The 25,712-nt window shown below is 38.5% G+C and overlaps 1 protein-coding gene across 3 annotated transcripts in view; it reads right to left on the bottom strand.

Annotated features, from left to right (window-relative positions):
* LOC150078525 (mitochondrial 10-formyltetrahydrofolate dehydrogenase) overlaps positions 1-25,712 on the bottom strand; it is a 910,691-nt gene that overhangs the window by 878,530 nt on the left and 6,449 nt on the right. For 2 of the 3 annotated variants that reach the window (XM_090385282.1, XM_090385283.1), the window contains exon 2: positions 5,552-5,697. In XM_090385282.1, coding sequence (XP_090241408.1) covers positions 5,552-5,678 — 127 coding nt within the window. In that variant the 5' untranslated portion in view covers positions 5,679-5,697. Of the gene's footprint in view, positions 1-5,551; positions 5,698-25,712 lie in introns of those variants that run through there. The other variant, XM_090385284.1, reaches the window with a different exon arrangement.

Below are 25,712 nucleotides of genomic sequence, written 5' to 3' on the forward strand. Positions count from 1 at the left end.
GTCAGAAAATGTGCACCATGACCATTACGCTGCCACCACCAGCCTGCACTATTAACACCTGGACTCAATTTGTTTTTGCCATATTCCCATGAGGGTGAAGCAGAACTTCATCAGACCAGGAAACATTTTTTGAATCCTCCATCAATATTGGAATTTTTGAGCCACTATAACAATACTTCCTTATTTTTGCTGACAGGAGTGGAACCCAGGCCAGTTTTTATAGGCAGCAATGTGCCATTCATGATGAGATACAAGTTGGGCATTCTCAAATGTCTCTTCTACTCAACTGTTATTTGACTCACAGTAGCCTTTCTGTTACCATGCATAATTCTTTGTTCGTGTGGCTCTCACATCAATGAGTCATTTCCAATCACAGGATCGCTGTTGGCTGGATATTACTTCATTATTGGACCACTCTTTATATATGGGACACAGATGAGAATGCCAGGAGAGCTTCAGTTTCCAAGATACTCATACCAGTATGAGTAACTACTATGCCACATTCAAAGTTGCCTAAAACTTTCATCTTGCCCATTCTAATGCTGAATTGCACACATACAGAAATATCTTCCTATCAGTTCTATATCACATGGTAAGAACATATGCTGTTACTGAAGGACAAGCTCATTTCACAAAAGGGGCAGGATTATCTAATAAAGTGCCACTCAGTGTATAGTGTGATTTTTTTAAATATCTTTTTATAATTATGGAAAATTAAATTATGCGTGAAAAACATCAAGGCCAATGTGATAATGGGCTTTTTCGACACTCATACAAAAACGAAATAATAACACACACACACACACACACACACACACACACACACTGCACAAAAAAAAAATGTATACACACTTGATCAGCCCATAACTCGGTAAACTTTTTTTTTTTCAGTTGCAAGTTGGTGGTAATAATAGAGAAGACCAGACTTACGTTTGAACAGTGGAAATTTGTGTTGAGGTGGTACTGGAAGTCAAGAAAATATCAAAGCAGTCCAGAGACAGTTTATGAGTGAACACCACACTGAACCACCAACGCGTCTCACAATTTTGCATATTTGCGATAAGTTTGAAGCAGATGACACTGTGTAAAATGTACACAGGTTGTTATTATTTGGTTTTTATGAGCATTAGCAAGTAAGGCCATATTGCTCCGGGTATATGCAGTGGTCGTTACCTGACGTTTCCGCATCCACCGTAATTGGTCATGGGCTCGAACCCCGGTCTAATCAAGAAGCGTGTTCTACGCACTGCCAACCTGGCTACGGAGGTGCCAATGTACACAGGCAATGATCAGGAAGACCTCGCACCTCCACGAGCCCCATGAGATCACAAGAGGTGCTGGAACTTTTCTGACAAACAACAAGGAAATCTGTCCGACAAGCTGTTCTTGAAACAGCAATCCCCAAATCCAGTGTACATAACATTCTAAAGCATGCAAAATGGAAAAGCTGCATTCCAAGATTAGTGCAGACCCTGAACAAAGATGATCCTGATCGCAGTGTTGTATTTTGCAAGTGGTGATTAAGAAAATATGCAGAGGACGCTGTTTGCCAATAAGATCATTTGGAGTGATGAGACAACATTCAAGTTGAATGGTACAATTAATCGCAACAATTGTTTGTACTGGACAACCGAGAATCCACACGTTACTGAGAAACAACATGTGAATTTACAAGGCATTACAGTGTAGTGGGGATTATCAACCTTGGGTTTTATTGGACCATTCTTTTTTATGCAACTGTTATTGGTGCTATTTACCTCAATTTTCTTCAGGAATCAATAGTCCCACACATTTGTGAGCTATTTGAGGATGATGATGAATTTATTTTCAACATGACGGGGGCACCTCCCCATTTTCATCGCAATGGAAGGGCTTATCTGGATGGAACTTTCCCAAATAGATGGACTGCACGAGGAGGCAGTGTTGAGTTCCCTCCGTATTCATCAGATGTAATGCCACTGGATTTTTATTTATGGGGATACCTCAAAGATAAAGTTCATAAAAAAAAACTAGCAACAATTGCTGAATTATGGCAAGCTATTGAAGCAGAATATGCAGCAATATCAAGGAATATCTTAAGTGATTAGCATTAGCAGAGGCATTTGATGCAAGAAAGCAAGCTTATGCAGCATCAGCCAAAAAAAAAAATAATAATAAATAGAAAATAACCACTTCCACTTCACCCCTCTGTTCGTTCGAAATACCTGTCAAGGTGAGCCATAAACTTATTTAGGCTATCAAGTACAACGACAAGGGATGGAAGTCTGTTCCACCAACCAACCACCCGCTGCCTAAAGGCAAATTTCTGCACATCTATCCTACATCTGTCTTTCCTCAATTTGAATTTATGCCCTCTCAGGAGATTATTCTGAGCAAGAGGCAGAATCATATCAGCACTGAGCATGCTGAAACCATTCAAGGCTTTATACACCTCTATCAGATCACCTCGCTGGTGCCTAGTCTCCAGACACTGTAATTTGCAAAACTTAAGCTTTTCTTAGTAAGAGCACCCCTTAGTTCCATTCACTAATCTTGTTGCCCTTCTCTGTACTCGTTTCAGCAGCTCTACATCCTTCTTGAAATGAAGCCTCCAGGCCTGTATACAGTACTCTAGGTGTGGCCTGACCATTGCCTTATACAAGGGAATAATCACCTCCTTATCCCTGCTAGAAAAATTCCTATATATCATTGACAATACACCATGAGCTACTCTTGCAGCCCATCTGCACTGCTCAGAGAACTTCATATCTGCCTGCACAACCACCCTCAGGTCCCTTTCATTCTCTACCACTGTCAGCATAGTACCACAGAGTTGATACGTTGCTCTGGGGTTGCTGTTTCCCATATGTAGTACTTTACAGTTGTCAATGTTAAACTTCATTTGCCACCTCTCAGCCCATCTGCTCAACCTTTCCAGATCCTGTTGCAGCAGCATAGTGTCAGTAGTGTCCTTGACAACCGCGCCAACCTTCTTATCTTCTGCAAACTTGGACATTAAGCTTGATATACCATCATCAATATCATTTATAAATACAGAAAACAATAATGGACCCAAAACTGAACCCTGAGGAACTCCACTAATAACATTAGTCCACGTTGAGCAGTGTCCATTGATTACCACTCTCTGTCTTCTGCCACTCAACCATCCCTTTATCCATAGCAGCAATTTGCCTCCAATGCCACACTGCTCCAATTTGTGCAGCAGTCTTCCATACGCAACAGTATCAAAAGCCTTTCTAAGATCCAAATATCAAAGTTATTCCCTGCATCCAGTTCTTTTGTGACTACATCATAGTATCCAATCAAATTGGTCAGACAAGACCTGCCCTTAACAAAACCATGTTGTGTCTGAACTATAACTGAATTCTTGTCCAGATGATCCTGCAGTGCTTCTTTAAGCAGTGCCTCCATTAATTTTCCTGGAACCGAAGTTAAACTAACAGGTCTGTAATTACTTGTGTCAGCCTTTGATCCTCCTTTGTGAATTGGGGTTACATCTGCACATCTCCAGTCTATGGGTATGGGGCATCTCTCATATTATGAAGTATAACTTCACAATATGAGAGATGTCTGAAGGTGTGCAGTAGTGAAGTGCTACTTATTCGAGTAACACTTCACTACGCCATTCCATTGGTGAAGTGTTACTTATTCGAGGTAATACAATACCATGGCAACTAGTTGTGAAAGTATTCACAATACTTTCACAACTTTATATCTCATATTGTGAAAGTATTCACAATATGAGATATAATCAAAACGATGCCAATTTAACTTAACTACTTTGGTAGATAACTATGTTAATTGATGCTTTCGCACTTAACCATATGTTAGATAACTGGATATTAAGTGTCAATTTTGGTAATGCTTATAACACAGAATATTAAATGCTTAAGAAGGTGGAATACACAAAATATTTTTAAAAAGTTATACAATTCATTATAAAAACAAACCCTGCATATTTCAAAATCAAACTAGAAAGTTTAAAGATCTGGGTAATATAACTGACAAAATAGTACTTTAAAGAAATAAACCACTGAAGATTAACATAATGGGAGTTGCAACTGCAATACACATAAAAAGGGAATATTTTTTTCCAGTGAGAAATGTTCATTCTTAACTGAAACAAAAAAAAAGGGAAAAAAAAAAAATTTCAGGGGTTAAGCCTTCCTGGAGGAATGGTCTCATCAATTATCCACCAAAGCTTCCACCAAACTACAAATTCTGATGGTTTTGATGAATTTCCTAATTACTTTCCTGAAATTCTACACTAAACTTAGTTTCAGATAGAGGCATCTTAAAAAAAAAAAAAAAATTTACCCATGTTATGAATATTCAGCCTACTGTAATTTAATGAAATGAATAAAAGAATTTTATCTCCTAATATTCATGGATTTTTATTTTATTATATTATTTTTTTTTTTTGTCAAAACCATTTTCCCTCATTACTTAAATTCATAAAGGGTTAGATACATCTCAAATTCCTCAAAAATTGAAATGTACAGAACGTCAAAAAACAGAATGGAATGTATTCATTTTACAAATTAATGTGAAATTTTCTATTTTCACAAAAGTTTGTTATTTTCCACTAAACACATTTCTTGGAAAACTGCAAATTTCAATCCGGTATCAACAAGTTCCTTCATTCCTTCCAACTCTTAATCAATTCATGGTACTAATTACAAATACACATTGTTTAATTTGATACCCATTCCCTGGTATCAAATTAAACGAACTATCTAAAATAATTTTGCTTCAATCTGAAAATTTTAATATTGAAGACATTCTCTAAATTTTTATCATATACAACACCTTTAAAGTGTTAACGTCATACTGTTAAAGTAATTTCTCTATTGCAGGTTATCTTAAGTATTCTTGAAAGAAAAACAAATCAGCGAAGATAAAGAAAGCCAACATGAGAACCACGAGAAATTGTGGGAAAATGTACCAGACAAAATCGTTTCCCGCTACCACAATTTTTTCCTTCATTCTCGGTAAACAGATGGTGCGTGTTATCGATAATGGCAGTAGAAGTCAATAATGATGTATTGATTAGTTTTTTTCTCATTACTAAAAGCAACTTATCAGAGTTCATAAGTGGAATGCCTTTGCAGCTGAAATTTACTTAAGGGTACACCTTCCAGACTGCTGCAGTCTTAGGGGTGTTTATCTCCCCTTCCCGCTGTTTTATTTCGATAGCAAAACGACTTCTACTGCCACTATCGATAACACACACCATCTGCAGAAGTAATTTTCATATTGGGTTAAAACAGCAGGAAAGGGGGGATAAACACCCTAAGACTGAGCTGAGGCAGTCTGAAGGGTGTACCTGTAAGTAAATTTCAGCTGTGAAGGCATTACACTCGTAAACTCCGATAAGCTGCTTTTAATAATGAGAAAAACTATTGATTTGAAATGATTTTGCCCAATAAGTTTTCCCAAAATTTCCCGTGGTTCTCATGTTGGCTTTCTTTACCTTAGCCAACAAATCTTTTCAAATAAGATGAAAAATTAAAATGTGATCACTATTTTAAATTGGATCAATAAAAATTACCCAATGGATCTTCTCTAATTCCTTGATCAGGAACAGTAAAAACAGCTACAACTTTATGCCCTTGTTGAATTAGTAACTTGTACACTCCACTAGCAAAAGTACTTTGCCCTATTATAGCAATCCTCATTTTCTGCAAAATGCTACAACTGCCAAGAAACATATATAAAGACAAATCTTAAAAATATATTAGTTTACATAATAAGTTAATGTAAATAAAACAAGACCTCACTTTGCAGGAGGTATCAAGCAACTAGACCTAGAGACTTGGTATTTTCAAGTATCACATTTAGGAATTCTCAAATTATAAAGAAACAGAATTACGTGATTAAGTGTTGCTATATTTGCATAGTGGGAAGCGCAAATATGGACAAAAAATTCATGATCTCCAAAAAAAAAAAAAATTATGTGCACAGCACTATATGCCTATTCTCCAAAACATATTGGATAGACAACTAGTATAATCGAGACCCGCTAATATTCGTAAAATTGGACTTTGTTGAAGGCTTTTCGCTTATACCACCTTCATAGGGGAAGCAAACGTATCAAAGGACATATTTATATGGGCCAAGCACATTCCATTGTAGTATTTCAAAAGCACAGGGGAGGGGCTGTTTAAGTAGGCAAAAGAAAGAGGAGGAGGAGGATAGAAGGAAAATTCCTACCCTCTCATATATCAATAACAGTTTGGGAATTTGAAAATTTAGAGATTTAGAACAGCTTAAAGGGTTTTTTTTTGCAGGAAAAGTTATGAAAGTGGCATGTGAAAACTTTCATATCCTTTCCTCCAAAAAAGTCCTTTAAGCTGTTCTTAATCTAAATTTTCAAATTCCTATACTATTAGTGAAATACAAAGAAGCAGGAATTTTCCTTCTATCCTCTTTCTCTTTGTTTCGCCTACTTAAACAACACCCCCCCCCTCCACTGAGCTTTTTAAATACTACAATGGAACGTGCCTGGGCCATACAAATACGGCCTTTGACATGTGTTCGCTTCCCCTTTGAAGATGATATAAGCAAAAAGTCCTCACCAACCTTATTAGGCTTGACTTTAAGAATATTAGCGAAATTCAATTACACAAGTGGTCTGTCCAACATAAACTTTCGAGACAATGTCAATTTTCAAGACAATACGATTCCCATAATGTTTTTTATATAATATCAAATGTCCCTATTTTCTAAATTGACATTTTCCAATTTTTGGAACTTTTGAATTTAGGAAATACTAGTTTCAGAAGGCAATTTATTGTAAGATATAGTCAAAATGATTCTAATAACAAATAAATAAAACAAAATTGCATTTATTAAAATAAACAAAATTCTCAGAAGTAAGTTACCTCCACATTTATCTCTTATCATCCACCTTCTCTGCCTCCTATTTCAGAAAAACATTTAAAGCTCCGAAGGGTCTAGAAAGTCAGAACTTCTAGTAACTGCATTTGCTGGGTGGTGAAGTCAAGCAGAAATTTTGCTTTGATGGACGAGTTCAAGGACATGAAGAGAGCACTGCCCTTAAAGGAGTGAATTGGATGGAGGGGTCATCAAGGCTGTCACAGACATTCTCTCTGGTATGCCAAGCTATGCACGCTACTTAAGAGTCCAAAACATTGATGGAACTGATATTCAGATAACAATCAATGGAATCATTCAGATAACAATCAAGAAGAATCGGACCTAATTTTGGCAAAGTTCGGTCAGTCAGCAACAGTCAAATCCTCTGCTTGCACCTTCACAATGGTAGGACTGTTATAACCCTGGTATACACCCCATGCACAAGTCCTGAAATGCAGCACCAAGCACAGTTAAGGTGACCATCCAGGTGCGAAATCAGCAGGGGTCGAGGTGTGGCACCAGCTCCACAAAGAGGAATGCCACCCCTCTGTGCTACTAGATAATGCTAGGTAGTAGATGACAATCATCAACGGGTGCAATACCACCACTTTGCTTATTGGAGGCATGAAGTGGTGGAACCCAGGTTTAGCCTACAGAGCAAAGCTCCAGCAACCTCCCCCAAGTTTTCCATCATGCAGTATGATTGATGTCTTTTGAGTTATGACAGACACCAGGGCGGGATCGAATCTTCCTTACATTTTGAGAGTACAGCTCTAAATAGGTGTTTGCTGGCTGGCCACTAGATAGTCCACCTATTGGTAACTATCTAGTGGCCAGCCAGTGACTAGACAATTACCTAGGAGGTTTCCAGATCAGCTAGAGTATAATCTCACACTATCTACTCTGCCAGATAGCAACTGGAGGGAGTATGAATAGTGTATATGCAGGGGTGGGGGTCATTGTCAAAGCCACGTCATTTCATGGAGCTGGGAACATTCTTGCCATGTGTATGCCATATCCAAAAATTTCATAACTTCATACAGCATGTCCTCACCATCTTTGCTTACTTCTGAGTACAACATGAAATGTCAAACTAATAGAACAAACATATACACAAAAATATCTAAACCTCCCAAACACTTCTTCATTCGTTTCACAAATATATGTGGTCTCAGTTCCAACCTCGATTACATCTATTTCCACTTAGAGTCTGCCATACCACATGTACTTTTTCTGAGAGAATCACAATTATCGGCTGATTCAACCACTGCTCATCTCAATTGTCCATATTATTAAATATGCAATTCTTTTCACTTTAAAAGTGGTGATATTTGCTGTCAGAGATTTGGGATCTCCTCTGGCTTAAAAACTCTCTCTCTACCACATTCTGTCAAAATTATATGTTACCTCTATCATTCTTCCAACTCCACTAATTACTTGTTGTTATTTGGTTTTTAGGAGCATTAGCAACTAAGGCCATATTGGTGGTCATTCCCTGACCTTTCCGCATCCTCTGTATTTGGTGGTCACGGGCTCGAACCCCGGTCTAATCAAGAAGCGTGTGCTACGCACTACTGCTTCTGCCCAGCTGGCTATGGAGGTGCCAGCCTAATTACTTAGAACCCTGACTTTTTCTTTTTAAAACATGACTTTCTCCAGTCCAACTTTCCTAACAATGAGGTAATTTTCCTTGGTGATTTTAATGTTCACAACTCCAGCTGGCTTCAGTTTTCTAGTCACACGTACCCAGCTGGTTGAGATGTTGAGGCTATTGCAATTACTAATGACGGCGCACAGATTGTTCATTTACTTACAAGAAAATCAGACAATCCTAACCACACAGTCAAGGTGAGTGGAACTTGAACCTGAGATTACAACACATTTATGGTGTCTACCCGAATGGAAACTTTCTCTTGTGGCCATTCTCAACCTTGCATTGTTAGGCATTAGAAGAATTCAAAATGGGATGATCTGCGAGATTTTTTTTCTTCTTTTCCTTGGTCAGATACTGTTTAAAATCTTCTGATGTCAACGTTCTCTCAGATTGTGTCAGTGAAATTATTCTTGAAGGGATAAATATTCATTATTCCACACTCCACCTTATAATCTCATCCTTTATCTAAACCCTGGTTCTCCAATAAATGTGCCAAGGCTGTTCAAGATGAGAATCTGGCATATCATAATTGGCTTGTTTCCATATCTCCAGGTTCATTTTCTGCCTACACCACAGCTCACAACAATTCCAAAGCAGTTATCAATCAGTCCAAACAAGATATTGAACAGTCTAAGAGAAGAAAATGTTTCTTGTTCAAATGGTAATCGAGCATTCTGGTTTCTTGCCAAAGCTATTGGCTACAACTTTTGTTCATCTCTATTCCAACCTCTGTCAGGACTAAATGGTTCTATTGCCACTTCAGCCAAGGAATTTTACAAATAAGGAACTGCTTGGCAATTTGGTCACTTACAGCCAGTTCCTAAAAAAGGTGACAAATCCCACCCCTCCAATTATCACCCCATTTCACTTACTTCTGCTATTTCTAAAGTAATGGAGAAATCAATTAACCATCTAGAAAACTTCCATCTGATCAAAGATTTCCAGTATGGATTCCGTCAATGTCAATCCAGTGACAATATTCTGTCCTATATTATCCCGCTATGGACAAATTCAATTTTGGTAAAATTGAATTTGTCCACAGAAATTGATCACGCAGTTACCCTTGACATTTCACAGCCTTCTGATCATGTTTGTCGCAAAGGTCTTCTAAATAAGTTTCCATCTTATGGTTTGCCAACTATTTTTTGTATTTAGGGGTGATGTGTCACTGCAGGTGATGGTAGATGGCTCACTCTCTTCAAACTTCTCCACTAATGGCAGTTTTCCCCAATGTTCAGTTCTTTCTTGCACTCTTTTCCTCTTATATATTAACGACCTTCTTCATTGACTGGAAATCCTGCACATAGTTTTGCTGATGATAGCACATTGCAATCCACCTTCCAATTTGAGAAACCTTGTCCTGCACAAACAACTTCAACCTCTGGAATATCCGCAACCAATTCTTTAACACACACACACACACACACACACACACACACACACACACACACACACACACACACACACACACACACACACACACACACACACACTCTATTTTTTTGAAATTCTCAATAACTTGATAAAAAGATAGATCCAAAAAACAAAAGAAATAATTAGAGAGAAAAAAATAATATAAGTACTGTATATACTTACATATTATTTGTATTAATATGATAAACTACAATACACTTAATATATTAAACACAATTCATTTGTCTTTAATTTTAAAACCATACACTTAATACTAATCACAATTTATTTCTCTGTAATTAAAAATAATACTATTTAATAATAAACACGATTTCAATTAGTCTTTATTTATGAATCTTAAATTTGATGTTTATTTTAAAGATTTCACTTTGATACTTCTCAAGTTTCCCTTTAAAACACAACACGTTAAAAAATCTCATTCTTGCCTCAGTTCCTTCAAAAAAAATGACTGTGTTCATTGCACCTTGAGCTTGTGAGATTGTCGGCACTGATTTGGATTCACTTTCAAACTGTCATCATATCATCATCACATTTATCGTCTTTACCATCATCATTATCGTCTTTGTTGAGCACAGTTTCTACAACGTCACTCTCTAGGAAGACCACTAATTAATAAGTTGTCATCGACTCGTAACAATTCATTGATGTTATCTGTATTAAAACCTACAACATTGTTACATAGCAACCATTCAGATAATGGCAAGTTGTTTTCTTCGTTTCCATCTTCTTCATCGACAATTGAAATTTCATTTAAATTTAATTTAGATTTCTTGAAGCAATTCGATATAGTTGTCGAAGTAACGTTGTTCCACGCATCATTCAATAAATTTATACCATCCAATATCGATATAGACTCGGTAGGTTTCTGTTCTGTTTGACTGATCAGAGGTAGAACCAGAAATCTTTTAAAACACTTCCAAACTCTTGATTATACCTATGTCCGTTGGTTGTAAAATTGATGTCGCATTTGAACATACAAGCACTGTCAAGCGAGCCTTTGATTTTTTCCACTTTTAATTTTTCAACACATTTTTCCCCTTTCAATTTAAATGTATTGTCAGGTGTCAAATTATAAAAAAAAAGTCCTGTTTCATCGGCATTGTAGTAGTAGTGATATTGAGGCATGTGGTTCAAAAAAACAAGTGAATGAGCTTATGTAGCATCAGCAAAAAAAATAAATATAAACTATTTCACATAACCATTCCCTTTAAGAGTTTATCCAGGTCCTCCTTGAATTTATTTAAGCTATCAACTTCCACAACAACGTAGGAAGGTTTTTCCAGCAGTTAACCACCTGCTCGCTAAAAGTAAATTTCTGCACATCTGTTCTACAACTGTCTTTCCTCAATTTGAATTTATACCCCCTCAGGTTTGTAATCTGAGCAAACGGAACAATCCCATCAGAATTCAGCAGGCTTTCGATAGTTTGGCATAAAGGTTTTCTAAACAAGCTTCCACCCCAAGGCAGAATGCGATGGTTCCACAGGAACTAGTAGTTCTTGGTAACTCTATTGCCAGGGAAATGGGGAACATGCTTTGTAAAAAGGATAGGTGGAACAGGACCAGAGTATGTATGCCAGAGGCAAAGGTTGATGACGTTGTAGAGCGGATATCATCTTTTAAGGGCACAAAATGTCATATAGTTGTTGGCACTAATTATATCAAGAGTAGGGTTGAATTTGAAAGCGTCTACAATTTTGCCCAGACACGATAGGAGGGAGTATATGATGAGAGCCTTGCCAACCAATTCGGCCCTGGAAAGATTGTGCAAGGCTCAAGGGGTAAATTTTTTTTTCAGCCTGGACTGTACTTGTTAACAGGAGAGACTGCTTCTACAGGGATGGAATACACTTAAATAGAGGCGCCTCAGTAGCCAGGTGGGAAGGAGCAGCAGTGCGTAGCACACGCTTCTTGATTAGACCGGGGTTCGAGCCCGTCACCACCAAATATGGATGATGCGGAAAGGTCAGGGAATGACCACCGCATATCCGGAGCAATATGGCCTTAGTTGCTAATGCTCCTAAAAAAAAAACCAAATAACTAACTAACTAACTTAAATAGAAAGGGTGCAAAATATTTGCTGATGCTATCAAGACAGTGTTAGGTGGGTCCGAAAACTGCTAGCCTGAGGGGGTTACAAAGACTAATAGATTAACAGTAGCCACTGGCAGAGGTGAAAGTGATTCTTGCACTGCTTCTATTGGAATGAGCAGAAGCCTGAAAAACAAGATGCAGGATATTTCAAAAACTGCTGGGAATCATTGCGATACAAGTAAACACATGGGTTGTGTTAGGGTAGCTAAGAAAAAGAACACGTGCATGTATACTTGCGTGTATACCAATGTTAGGAGTTTGAAGAATTTTGATGAATTTTAGGTATTGTTCAAAGCATCAAAGGCGGATATTGTTGGGATATCAGAGATGTGGTGTCACACAGATATAAGGAATGCGGAACTGGAATTTAGGGAGTACAATGTCCACAGAAAGGATAGGAAGGCAGGAGGAGTTATGCTATTAGTTAAGAAACACATAAAATCCAAGGAAGTGAAGCCAGTCGACATCGCTGGACAGTGCAGTGTCGAGTCAGTTTGGTGTGACATAAGCATTGGGAGATCAAAACTGAGAGTAGGAGTGTGCTGTAGGCCTAATGACTCTGATGAGTATAATAGTAGTAGTTGTTGGTGACTCTATTGTCAGGGAAACGGGGAAAATGCTTTGTAAAAAGGATAGGTGGAGCAGGACAAGGGTATGAGGACCAGGGTATGTCTGCCGGGGGCAAAGGTTGATGATGTTGTAGAGCGGATATCATCTTTTAAGGGCACAAAAGGTGATATAGTTGAACACGTTGGCACTAATGATATCAAGAGTAGGAGACCGGGCAGAATTACGTAACAAACACAGGTCACTTGAAAAAAGGCTGAGAATTAGGGTTGAATTTGAAAGTGTCTGCAATTCTGCCCAGAACGATAGGAGGGAGTATATGATGAGAGCCTTTTCGATCAATTTGGCCCTGGAAAGATTGTGCAAGGCTCAAGGGGTAGAATTTTTTTTCAGCCTGGACTGTACTTGTTAACAGGAGAGACTACTTCTACAGGGATGGAATACACTTAAATAGAAAGGATGCAAGATTATTTGCTCATGCTATCAAGACAGTGTTAGGTGGGTCAGAAAACTGCTAGCTTGGGGGCAGACAAAGATTAATAGATTAACAATAGCCACTGGCAGAGATGAAAGAGATTCTTGCACTGCTTCTATTGGAATGAGCAGAAGCCTGAAAAACAAGATGCAGGATATTTCAGGGAGTCATTGCGATACAAGTAAACACATGGGTTGTGTTAGGGTAGCTAAGAATAGAAACATATGCATGTATACTTGCGTGTACACCAATGCTAGGAGTTTAGTAAATAAATTTGATGAAGTTGAGGTATTGCTCAAAACATCAAAGGCAGATATTGTTGGGATTTCAGAGACGTGGTGTCACACAGATATAAGGAATGCAGAACTGGAATTTGGAGAGTACAAGGTCTACACAAAGGATAGACAGGATAGGAAGGGAGGAGAGGTTATGCTATTAGTTAAGAAACACACAACATCCAAGGAAGTGAAGCCAGTCGACATCGCTGGACAGTGCAGTATCGAGTCAGTTTGGTGTGACATAAGCACTGGGAGATCAAAATTGAGAGTAGGAGTGTGCTATAGGCCTAATGACTCTGATGAGTATAATAAGAAACTGTACAGGGAAATAGAGTGGGCCAGTACATCAGGAGAGTCTTATAATGGGGGATTTTAATTTCCCAGATATTGACTGGAATTTGTGGGTTGGTTGTTCACACACTAGCAAGGCTTTTCTGGATTTATTGGATGATTGTTTTCTACATCAACATGTTCGGCAGGCATCTTGAGGGAGTAATACTCTTCATTTAATTATTAGTAGTGAGTCTTCATGCATTAAGAATCTGTAGATAAAGGAACCACTAGGTGGCAGTGATCACAGTGTGCTGAAATGGGATTTACTCAAAGAGGTAACTACCATCAGGGGTAAGGGGAAGGGTTATAGCTTTCGTAAAGGCAACTACGATGGTCTGAGACAGTATTCAAATTCTATACAGTGGGACCAACTGATGATGATACCAACAGCAAATTCAAAATAGGAAGCATTCAAAGAACTTATCTGGGAAGTTAAGGCTTTACATACCAACTAAGAAACACTGTTCAACGATCAGGCCTAAATGGATGTCAGATGAACTAATGAGACATATGGCAGAGAAGAAAAATGCATGGGATACATACAAATTAACACGTGACCCAGAAGCCTATGATAGATACAAGTTGATCTGTAACCAAGTTACAAAGGAGGTGAGGCAGGTGAGGCTGCCTCCTTTTATATAACTGGATAGATCCTGTCCACCCTGGGTGCCTTTTTTATGTTTATTTTCAATAATTTCTCCTCCACTTTCCTCTCAGTTATTACAAAATCATCCAGCTCGCTGCCAGAGTTTAACTCACCTCAACGACTTCTCCCCCCTATGAACAACTCCTCGTGGGTGAATGTAGATGCAAAATACTCATTTAGTTTGTTAGCCACCTAAGGAGGATCATCAACAGTTGAACCATCAATATCCAGAGGACCAATCTGATTCATCCCTTTCCTTCTAGAGTTTACATAGGTAAAGAACTCCTTGCTGTGTTTCTTTGCATCCATTCCCAAAGATTTCTCATAATCTGCCTTTGCTTGTCTAATCTCCTTTGTAACTTGATTAAAAGACCAGCTTACATCTATCATAGGCTTCCATGTAACCCATTAATTTATATGTATCCCATGCATTTTTCTTCTTGCCACATGCCTCATTAGTTCATCTGACATCCATTTAGGCCTAAACCTTGAACAATATTTCTTAATTGGTATGTAGAGCCTAGTAGCTTCCAAGATAAATACTTTGAATGCTTCCCATTTTGAATTTGCTGTTGGTAACATCATCAGTTGGTCCCACCATACAGAATTTAAATACTACCTCAGACCACCATAGTCACCTTTACGAAAGCAAAAACCTTTCTGTTTACCCCCGATGGTAGATTCCTCTTTGAATAAATCTCACTTCAGCACATTGCCACCTAGTGGTTCCTTTATCTGCAGATTCTTAATGCATGAAGAATCACTACTGATAATCAGATCAAGAGCATTACTCCCTCTAGTTGTCTCCCGAATATGCTGATGAAGAAAACAATCGATCCAATAAATCCCCAAAAGCCTTGCTAGTGTGCGAGTGACCAACCCGCGAGGGGAATGCCAGAGGTGTATTCAACTCTAGCAGTAAGCTACAGAATCTTGAAATAACTGGGAGTAAAGTGGAGGAGAAACTGTTGAAGATAAACACAAGAAAGGCACCCGGGGTGGATGGGATCTATCCAGTTATATTAAAGGAGGCAGCAAAGGAAGTAAGCAAACCCTTAGCCATAATTATGAGAGCTTCCTTGGACTCAGGGGAGGTACCCATAGACTGGAAATGTGCAAATGTGACCCCAATTCACAAGGAGGATCAAAGGCTGACACAAGTAATTATAGACATGTGAGCTTAACTTCTGTTCCAGGAAAATTAATGGAGGCACTGGTTAAAGAAGCACTGCAGGATCATTTAGACAAGACTTCAGTTATAGCTCGGACACAGCATGGTTTTGTTAAGGGGAAGTCTTGCCTGACCAATTTGATTGGATATTATGATGCAGTCACAAAAGAACTGGATGCAGGGAATAACTTTGATATTTGTATATTTGGATCTTAGAAAGGCTTTTGATACTGTTACACATGGAAGACTGCTACACAAATTGGAGCAGTGTGACATTGGAGGCAAATTGCTGCTATGGATAAAGGGGTGGTTGAGGGGGAGAAGACAGAGGGTGGTAATTAATGGACACTGCTCATCGGGGACTAATGTTATTAGTGGAGTCCCTCAGGGCTCAGTGTTGGATCCATTATTGTTTTCTGTATTTATAAATGATATTGATGATGGTATATCAAGCTTAATGTCCAAGTTTGCAGACGATACAAAGGTTGGCAGGGTTGTCAAGGACACTACTGACACTATGCTGCTGCAACAGGATCTGGAAAGGTTGAGCAGATGGGCTGAGAGGTGGCGAATGAAGTATAACATTGACAAATAATATAAAGTACTACACATGGGAAACAGCAACCCCAGGGCAACGTATCAACTCTGTGGTACAACACTGACAGTGGTAGAGAATGAAAGGGACTTGGGGGTGGTTGTGCAGGAATTTTTCCAGCAGGGATAAGGAGGTGATTATTCCCTTGTATAAGGCAATGGTCAGGCCACACATAAAGTACTGTATACAGGTCTGGAGGCCTCATTTCAAGAAGGATGTAGAGCTGCTGGAACCAGTACAGAGAAGGGCAACAAGATTAGTGAATGGAACAAAGGGGTGCTCTTACAAAGAAAGGCTTAAGTTTTGCAAATTACAGTGTCTGGAGCCTAGGCACCAGCGAGGTGATCTGATAGAGGTGTATAAAGCCTTGAATGGTTTGAGCATGCTCAATGCTGATGGGATTCTTCTTCTAGCTCAGAATAATCACCTGAGAGGGCATAAATTCAAATTGAGGAAAGACAGATGTAGGACAGACGTGCGGAAATTTGCCTTTAGCCAGCGGGTGGTTGGTTGGTGAAACAGACTTCCATCCCTTGTAGTGGAGGTTGATAGCCTAAATAAGTTTAAGGATCAGCTGGTCAGGTATTCTGAACGAACAGAGGGGTGACGTGGAAGTGGGTTTTTTTTTTTTTTTTTGGCTGATGCTGCATAAGCTTGCTTTCTTGCATCAAATGCCTCTACTAATGATAATGCTAATCCACAAATTCCAGTCAATATATGGGAAGTTAAAATCCCCCATTATAAGACTCTGATTTACTGGCCAACTCTATTTCCCTGTACAGTTCCTTATTATACTCATCAGAGTCATTAGGTCTATAACACACTCCTGCTCTCAAATTTAATCTCCCAATGCTTATGTCACACCAAACTGACTCAACACTGCACTGTCCAGCGATGTCCACTAGCTTCACTTCCTTGGATTTTATGTGTTTCTTAACTAATAGTATAACCCCTCCTCCCTTCCTATCTTGTCTATCCTTCCTTTACAGATTGTACTCCCCAAATTCCAGTTCTGCATTCCTTATATCTGTGTGACACCACGTCTCTGATATCCCAACAATATCTGCCTTTGATGTTCTGAGCAATACCTCAAATTTATTTACCAAACTCCTAGCACTGGTGTACATGCAAGTATACCTGCACCTGTTCCTATTCTTAGCTACCCTAACCCAACCCATGTGTTTACTAGTACCGCAATGAATCCAAGCACTCTCCAAAATACCCTGCATCTTGTTTTCCAGGCTGCTGCTCATTCCAATAGAAGAAGTGCAAGAATAACTTTCACCAAAAAAAACAAAAAGCATTTCGAGTCTGCTGACGAGGCTGGTAGGGGCCAGCGTGTTCAAAGCCGCTAAGTGGATTTTTCTTATTTATTGATTTGAAATTATTGTTTTTCTAAAACTTTTGATTTAAATTTAGTAGTATAGCATTATTTTGTGATTTTATGATTAATTTGGTGTATTTATTCTTTTAATTTGGTGTATTTATTCTCAAAATACATCACCAAGGCTGTCAAGACTAATGTTCAAGATTTCTAAGAGGTACAAGCTAAAGATTATAATGATTTATGCACCAACATCGAGCCATGATGATGAAGAGGTTGAAGAAATGTACACTGAAATTGAGTCTTCTAGATGAGCAGAAAACCCACTACACTATTATTATGGGGGACTTCAATGCTAAGGTTGGAAAAAGGCAAAACAGTGCAGAAAGAGGAACTATAAGAAATTTTGGAATTGGTGAAAGAAATAAAAGAGGTGAAAGACTTGTGAAATTTGCGGAATCTCAAGGACTGTCAGTAATGAACACTTTTTTCAAGAAAAGGGTGAACAGAAAGTGGATATGGAAGAGTCCAAATGGATTAACAACTAATGAAATCGACTTCATCCTCACTAACAGAAGATATATTATGAATGATGTTACCGTCCTGAATAAGGTAAATGTTGGAAGTGATCACAGAATGGTAAGATGTACGCTTGATATAGATGTATGAAAGGAAAGGAAAAAACTGACTCGAGTAAATAATACAAAGGTCTTTGAAATAACAGTGGAGGAGAAAAAGCAGTATGTACTGGAACTTAAGAACAAGTTTGAGCTTCTGCAGACTGCTCAGGACCAAGATATCGAAGAGGAATATTACAACTTTCTGAAAGTGATAAAGCCCAAGAAATAGGAAACAGAAATCCAAAGAAGAAAAAATTAGTCAAGAAACACTTGTCATGATGAACCGAAGACGACAAATGAAAAGCAAGAAAAACACTGACAGGGAGAAAATTGAGTATACTGAGTTATGCAAAGCCATTAGAAAGAGACTCAGAGAGGACATAAGAAGATTTAACACAATAAAAGTAGAACAAGCATTAAGAGAAAACAAAGGATTTAAATCAGCAGCCATGAGCAGTAATACAGAAAGACAAATGATACTGAAACTGAAGAATAGCGATGGGGTACTTATAAACAGCAGAGAAGGCATAATTCAAATAGCAGAAGACTACTATAGAGAATTATACAAGGAACGAGGGAATGATACCAGCAGTGGGGAACATGGATTGCAAAGTAGCAACACATACGACATACCCAATATTCTTCCTGATGAGGTAGAACATGCATTGAAGAAAATGAAGAATCGGAAAGCTCCGGGGGAAGATGAAGTTACTGTAGAGTTGTTTCAGCCATATTTAGCCGCTTATTGAATATTTTTTACACGAAATTATTTTTTGTAAGTAGCTTATAGACCTAGTAAGATTCATTAATTTATTCTGAATTGAGACAGCGAGAGTTGAAAGTTAATTAATACTTAAGTGTCCATAGATTTACCGTTCGTAACTTCCCGCCTTTGTCTTTGTCATACGGATCGTTATATACCGAACCTAGATAGCGTTAGTATAGTATAGGTTATAATATTTTCAGTGATTGGTAAAATCTATTAAACTTGTTGCACTTCGTTGGCATTTAAATTGTACTTTTAACTAAATACATATGCCGACTTAGATTACAAACGTAACATAATTAATTAATACATAACTGATACGGAAGTTATATAAAGGGAACTCTGAGATAATTAATACTTGACACTAAAAAATATATATCCCGTTATAACTGCGTTGGGAGATAAGTTAGGGTTATATACTGAAATTGAAATTTTATTTAAATTAAAAGAAATCATGACTCAGACCAGAGCAGCAAAACAAAAGGCTCAAGCTAATGGAAGAGCTGTGGCTCAGATGAGAACTGAAGGGGGCAGTTGCCTTCTGAATCACAGCCTTTTAAACTGCACAGCTTGCATGATGTTTGTGGAGCATTCAGGTATGGGACATGATATTGCCATGGGGGATGTCTTTGTGTGTGCGCGATGCAAGGAGTGTATCGAAATCAGGCAACAACTCAGCGTTCTTATGGGCCTATATGAGAACTTGAAGAACAGGGTGGATGCCCTCGAAGGAACTAAATTGAGGGGCCCATCAAGCTCACAGCTGCCCACATCAAAGCCAGAGCTTGCACTTGGTCATCGCGCAACACAGCGGCAACCCCAAGGCAGAATGCGCTGGTCCCAAAGGAACTAGTAGTTGTTGGTGACTATTGTCAGGGAAACGGGGAACATGCTTTGTAAAAAGGATAGGTGGAACAGGACCAGGGTATGTCTGCCAGGGGCAAAGGTTGATGACGTTGCAGAGCAGATATCATCTTTTAAGGGCACAAAAGGTGATATAGTTGTACACGTTGGCACTAATGATATCAAGAGTAGGAGACCGGCAGAATTGCTTAACAAGTACAGGTCACTGTTGAAAAAAAGCTGTGAAATAGGGTTGAATTTCAAAGTGTCTGCAATTCTGCCCGGACACGATAGGAGGGAGTATATGATGAGAGCCTTGTCGAACAATTCGGCCCTGGAAAGATTGTGCAAGGCTCAAGGGGTAGAATTTTTTTCAGCCTGGACTGTACTTGATAACAGGAGAGATTGCTTCTACAGGGATGGGATACACTTAAATAGAAAGGGTGCAAGAATATTTGCTGATGCTATCGAGGCAGTGTTAGGTGGGTCGGAAAACTACTAGCTTGGGGGGAAACAAAGACGAATAGATTAACAGTAGCCACTGGCAGAGGTGAAAGAGATTCTTGCACTGCTTCTATTGGAATGAGCAGAAGCCTGAAAAACAAGATGCAGGATATTTCAGAGACTTCCGGGAGTCATTGCGGTACAAGTAAACACATGGGTTGTGTTAGGGTAGCTAAGAATAGAAATAGGTGCATGTATACTTGCATGTACACCAATGCTAGGAGTTTAGTAAATAAATTTGATGAATTTGAGGTATTGCTCAAAACATCAATTGTTGGGATATCAGAGACGTGGTTTCACACAGATATAAGGAATGCAGAACTGGAATTTGGGGAGTACAACGTCTACAGAAAGGATAGACTGGATAGGAAGGGAGGAGGGGTTATGCTATTAGTTAAGAAATACATAAAATCCAAGGAAGTGAAGCCAGTGGACATCGCTGGACAGTGCAGTATCGAGTCAGTTTGGTGTGACATAAGCATTGGGAGATCAAAATTGAGAGTAGGAGTGTGCTATAGGCCTAATGACTCTGATGAGTATAATAAGATACTGTAGAGGAAAATAGAGTGGGCCAGTAAATCAGAGAGTCTTATAATGGGAGATTTTAATTTCCCAGATATTGACTGGAATTTGGGGGCTGGTCACTCACACACTAGCAAGGCTTTTGTGGATTTATTGGATGATTGTTTTCTACATCAGCATGTTCAGGAGGCAACTAGAGGGAAGAATACTCTTGATTTGATTATCAGCAGTGATTCTTCATGCATTAAGAATCTGCAGATAAATGAATCACTAGGTGGCAGTGATCACAGTGTGCTGAAGTGGGATTTACTCAAAGAGGTAACTACCATTAGAGGTAAAGGGAAGGGTTATTGCTTTCGTAAAGGCGACTACGATGGACTGAGACAGTATTTAAATTCTATACAGTGGGACGAACTGATGATGTTACCAACAGCAAATGCAAAATGGGAAGCATTCAAAGAACTTATCTTGGAAGCTACTAGGCTATACATACCAACTAAGAAATATTGTTCAAGGTTTAGGCCTAAATGGATGTTAGATTAACTGATGAGGCATATCGCAGAGAAGAAACATGCATGGGATATATACAAATTAACACATGACACAGAAGCCTATGATAGATACAAGTTGATCTGTAACAAAGTTACAAAGGAGGTTAGGCAGGCGAAGGCAGATTACGAGAAATCTTTGGCAAGGGATGCAAAGAAAAACAGCAAAGAGTTCTTTACTTATGTAAACTCTAGAAGGAAGGGGATGAATCAGATTGGCCCACTTGATATCGATGGGTCAACTGTTGATGATCCTGCTCAGTTAGCTAACAAACTAAATGAATATTTTGCATTGACATTCACACATGAGAAGTTATTTAGCGAGGGGAAAGCCAGAGGTGTATTCAACTCTACCAGTAAGCTAGTGAATCTTGTAATAACTGAGAGTAAAGTGGAGGAGAAATTGTTGAAGATAAACACAAGAAAGGCACCCGGGGTGGATGGGATCTATCCAGTTATATTAAAGGAGGCAGCAGAGGAAGTAAGCAAACCCTTAGCCATAATTATGAGAGCTTCCTTGGACTCAGGGGAGGTACCCACAGACTGGAGATGTGCAAATGTCACCCCAATTCACAAAGGAGGATCAAAGGCTGACGCAAGTATTTATAGACCTGTGAGTTTAACTTCTGTTCCAGGAAAATTAATGGAGGCACTAGTTAAAGAAGCACTGCAGGATCATTTAGACAAGACTTCAGTTATAGCTCGGACACAGCATGGTTTTGTTAAGGGGAAATCTTGCCTGACCAATTTGATTGGATACTATGATGCAGTCACAAAGGAATTGGATGCAGGGAATAACTTTGATATTATATACTTGGATCTTAGAAAGGTTTTTGATATTGTTGCACATGGAAGACTGCTGCACAAATTGGAGCAGTGTGACATTGGAGGCAAATTGCTGCTGTGGATAAAGGGGTGGCTGAGGGGGAGAAGACAGAGTGTGGTAATCAATGGACACTGCTCGTCGTGGACTAATGTTATTAGTGGAGTCCCTCAGGGCTCAGTGTTGGGTCCATTATTGTTTTCTGTATTTATAAATGATATTGACGATGGTATATCAAGTTTAATGTCAAAGTTTGCAGATGATACAAAGGTAGGCAGGGTTGTCAAGGACACTACTGACACTATGCTGCTGCAACAGGATCTGGAAAGGTTGAGCAGATGGGCTGAGAGGTGGCAAATGAAGTTTAACATTAACAAATGTAAAGTACTACACATGGGAAACAGCAACCCCAGAGCAATGTATTAACTCTGTGGTACTATACTGACAGTGGTAGAGAATGAAAGGGACTTGGGGGTGGTTGTGCAGGCAGATATGAAGTTCTCTGAGCAGTGCAGACAGGCTGCAAGAGTAGCTCATGGTGTATTGTCAATGATTATATAGGAATTTTTCTAGCAGGGATAAGGAGGTGATTATTCCCTTGTATAAGGCAATGGTCAGGCTACACCTGGAGTACTGTATACAGGTCTGGAGGCCTATTTCAAGAAGGATGTAGAGCTGCTGGAAAGAGTACAGAGAAGAGCAACAAGATTAGTGAATGGAACAAAGGGGTGCTCTTACGAAGAAAGGCTTAAGTTTTGCAAATTACAGTGTCTGGAGACTAGGCACCAGCGAGGTGATCTGATATAAAGCCTTGTGTATAAAGTGTATAAAGCCTTGAATGGTTTGAGCATGTTCAATGCTGATGGGATTCTTCCTCTCGCTCAGAATAATCACCTGAGAGGGCATAAATTCAAATTGAGGAAAGACAGATGTAGGATAGACGTGCGGAAATTTGCCTTTAGCCAGCGGGTGGTTGGTTGGTGGAACAGACTTCCATCCCTTGTCGTGGAAGTTGATAGCCTAAATAAGTTTAAGGCTCAGCTGGACAGGTATTTCAAGCGAACAGAGGGGTGAAGTGGAAGTGGTTTTTTTTTTTGGCTGATGCTGCATAAGATTGCTTTCTTGCATCAAATGCCTCTACTAATGCTAAGAACCAATTTTGAACAGCTTTGTGATATTTTTCTAATGCACATTTGTAGAGGTCACGACCATAAAACAATTTGCAGACTCCGGTTTATTGGTCTTTTATGTTACTGCAAATAATTATAAATGAGTAGTAAACTCCATGTTATTGCATTTGCAAAAATACCAATTGCTGGAATTATGTGGTTTTTTAAGTTATTATGGTGAAGCATGTTTCCCCTTTACTGAAATCTTCTATTGTATAAAAAAACAAAAATATTTCAGAATCTTCTCTTCATTCCTGTTTTTTTTTTTTTTTTTAAGCTTCATAAACTTGTTACTCCGCACAAATCGTGTAAGTTGCAATTTGTGCATTCTGTTAAAAAATGCTTATGCATGGTACTGAAATTTATAAAGAAAACAGAAGATTATCTTGAAAACAAACGCCTCTTGAAGCATTTCTGAAGAAGACGACTCCTTGTGCCACAGGGTAGAAAGATATCTCGGTACTCTGTGCCTTGTGCAACAAACCAACAAGTGCCGAGCCAATAATGAGTGATCAACGAGTGTACAATTATAATCGATGATGAAGAATAAACGTTTTTTAACATTTGTAAGTCTTAAATAAATTCTTTATTATTATAATTTGCTTGATTTTACAGGCTGTGTTTTCCTTTCTTAGGATAAATCAATTATTGTTTAACCAAATTAATTTCATTGAGAACATAACCCCTATTTTTAAAATTATGTCTATGAGTATTAATTCCCGATTTACGAGTTTCCCCTTTACAAGCACGCACTAGGAACAAATTAACTGAAAGTCAAGAACTACCTGTATACCTATGTGTGTGTATATATATACATACACACACACACAGTGGAACTTCTCTATTACGAACTTCTATTTAACGAATTTCTCTATATTACGAATTTTTTCGCAAAACATTGCACCTTGAAACGAAATTACATGTAAACCCATATAACGAAGTGTTAGTCTCTCAATAACGAATTTTTAAAAAAAATTAGTAAAAGCATTTTTGAAGATTTTCAAGCATTTACTGCTAAATAGCCGCTCAAATATACTGCCTCCTTCCTTCCGAAATTGCGCATTAGCATCTGGAATTAAATAATCATCCTTTTAGTGAACACTTGCGGCCATTGACGCCCGTAGGACGGTCTTTGTTTCATTTTTGTTACAGTTATTAAACCAAATGGGTATTCTTAAAAGTGGTCTTAAACGTTACAATAAATAGGGTAGATTTGTAAATTAATGTTGGCTCAGGGGAAAGCGAAATTCGCTGCGGTAAGCCTTTAAGCGGTAAGCGTGCTGCGGCGGCAATACATAGAATGCTACCATAGTCGGTTTTTAGTAACGCCTACTGAGTGACATTCGCGTCTCACCTCAACTGTACCACGTGACCTTCCTGTCAATCATTATGTGGTATGTCGGTTCTCGTCTAACTGGATTCCCAGTAGATGGTTTCATGAATTTTTTTTTTTTTTTTTTTTTTTTATTTCGTTCGTCATCACATAGGCTATATGCTCTTGTATTTTTTTTTTCTGAAAAGTAACATACAGCATATGTTAATCATAAATTTTCTTTCGTGTATATGCGAATGAAAGCAGAATAAAAGAAATTCACAAAGTCGTATATTTCTTCAAAGTGAGTGATACTGTTGAATTGGCAAGCGAACGTCATTGAGTAGGCGGTACTAACAATTCACTACTGGCCAGCTTAGCGAAGTTTGCGGTGTATGTATTCGGCAAGAACTGCAGTAGAGTAATTTTTATAATTGCGAAAACAATGTCGAAGAGAAAGTGTTTAAGTATTAATGATAAAGCAAAGATTGTTATGATATTGACCAGGGTTTAAGAAAACAGATGTTGCGGAGAAATATGGCAACTGCAAGCAGTTTATCTACAATTTTAAAAAAATCGAGAATCAATTTTAAATGCAATTGAAGGAGGAGCAGACAAGAAGCGAATTAAGTTGTGTATATACGAAGATGTTAATAAAGCTGTTCTAAAATGGGTGCAAATGATACGTGAAAAGAATATCCCAATATCGAGCCTAATAATTAAGCAACAAGCTCTGAAATTTGCACAGTCCCTTGGACATACAGAATTTAATACGAGCACTGGGTGGCTAGATAAATTTAAGAATCGCCACAGAATTGTGGAAAAGGTTATTTGTGGAGAAGGTGTTAATGTAAGCGAAGAAGATCAGTTGGAGGAACAATACTTTTGGGTTTATTCTTTAAATGTTTACGAATAGAACACTTGCTTTTAAGGATGATAAATGTTTTGGCGGAAAACAAAGCAAAGAAAGAATCACTGTGCTAGTTGGAGCAAATATGACAGGAAGTGAAAAATTAAGACTTTTAGTCATCGGAATATATATATATATATATTTTTTTTTTTTTGGGAGTTATTGGCGCATAGGCGTCTGTGGCCATAATGCACCTCTCAAGGTTTTTGCAGTACTGTACTTTGATCCAAGTACCAGGCGGGAAT

The sequence above is a fragment of the Mastigoproctus giganteus genome, chromosome 11 (genome assembly GCF_048544385.1).
Source record: "Mastigoproctus giganteus isolate SK-2022 chromosome 11, ASM4854438v1, whole genome shotgun sequence".
Taxonomy (NCBI): Eukaryota; Metazoa; Arthropoda; class Arachnida; order Uropygi; family Thelyphonidae; genus Mastigoproctus; species Mastigoproctus giganteus.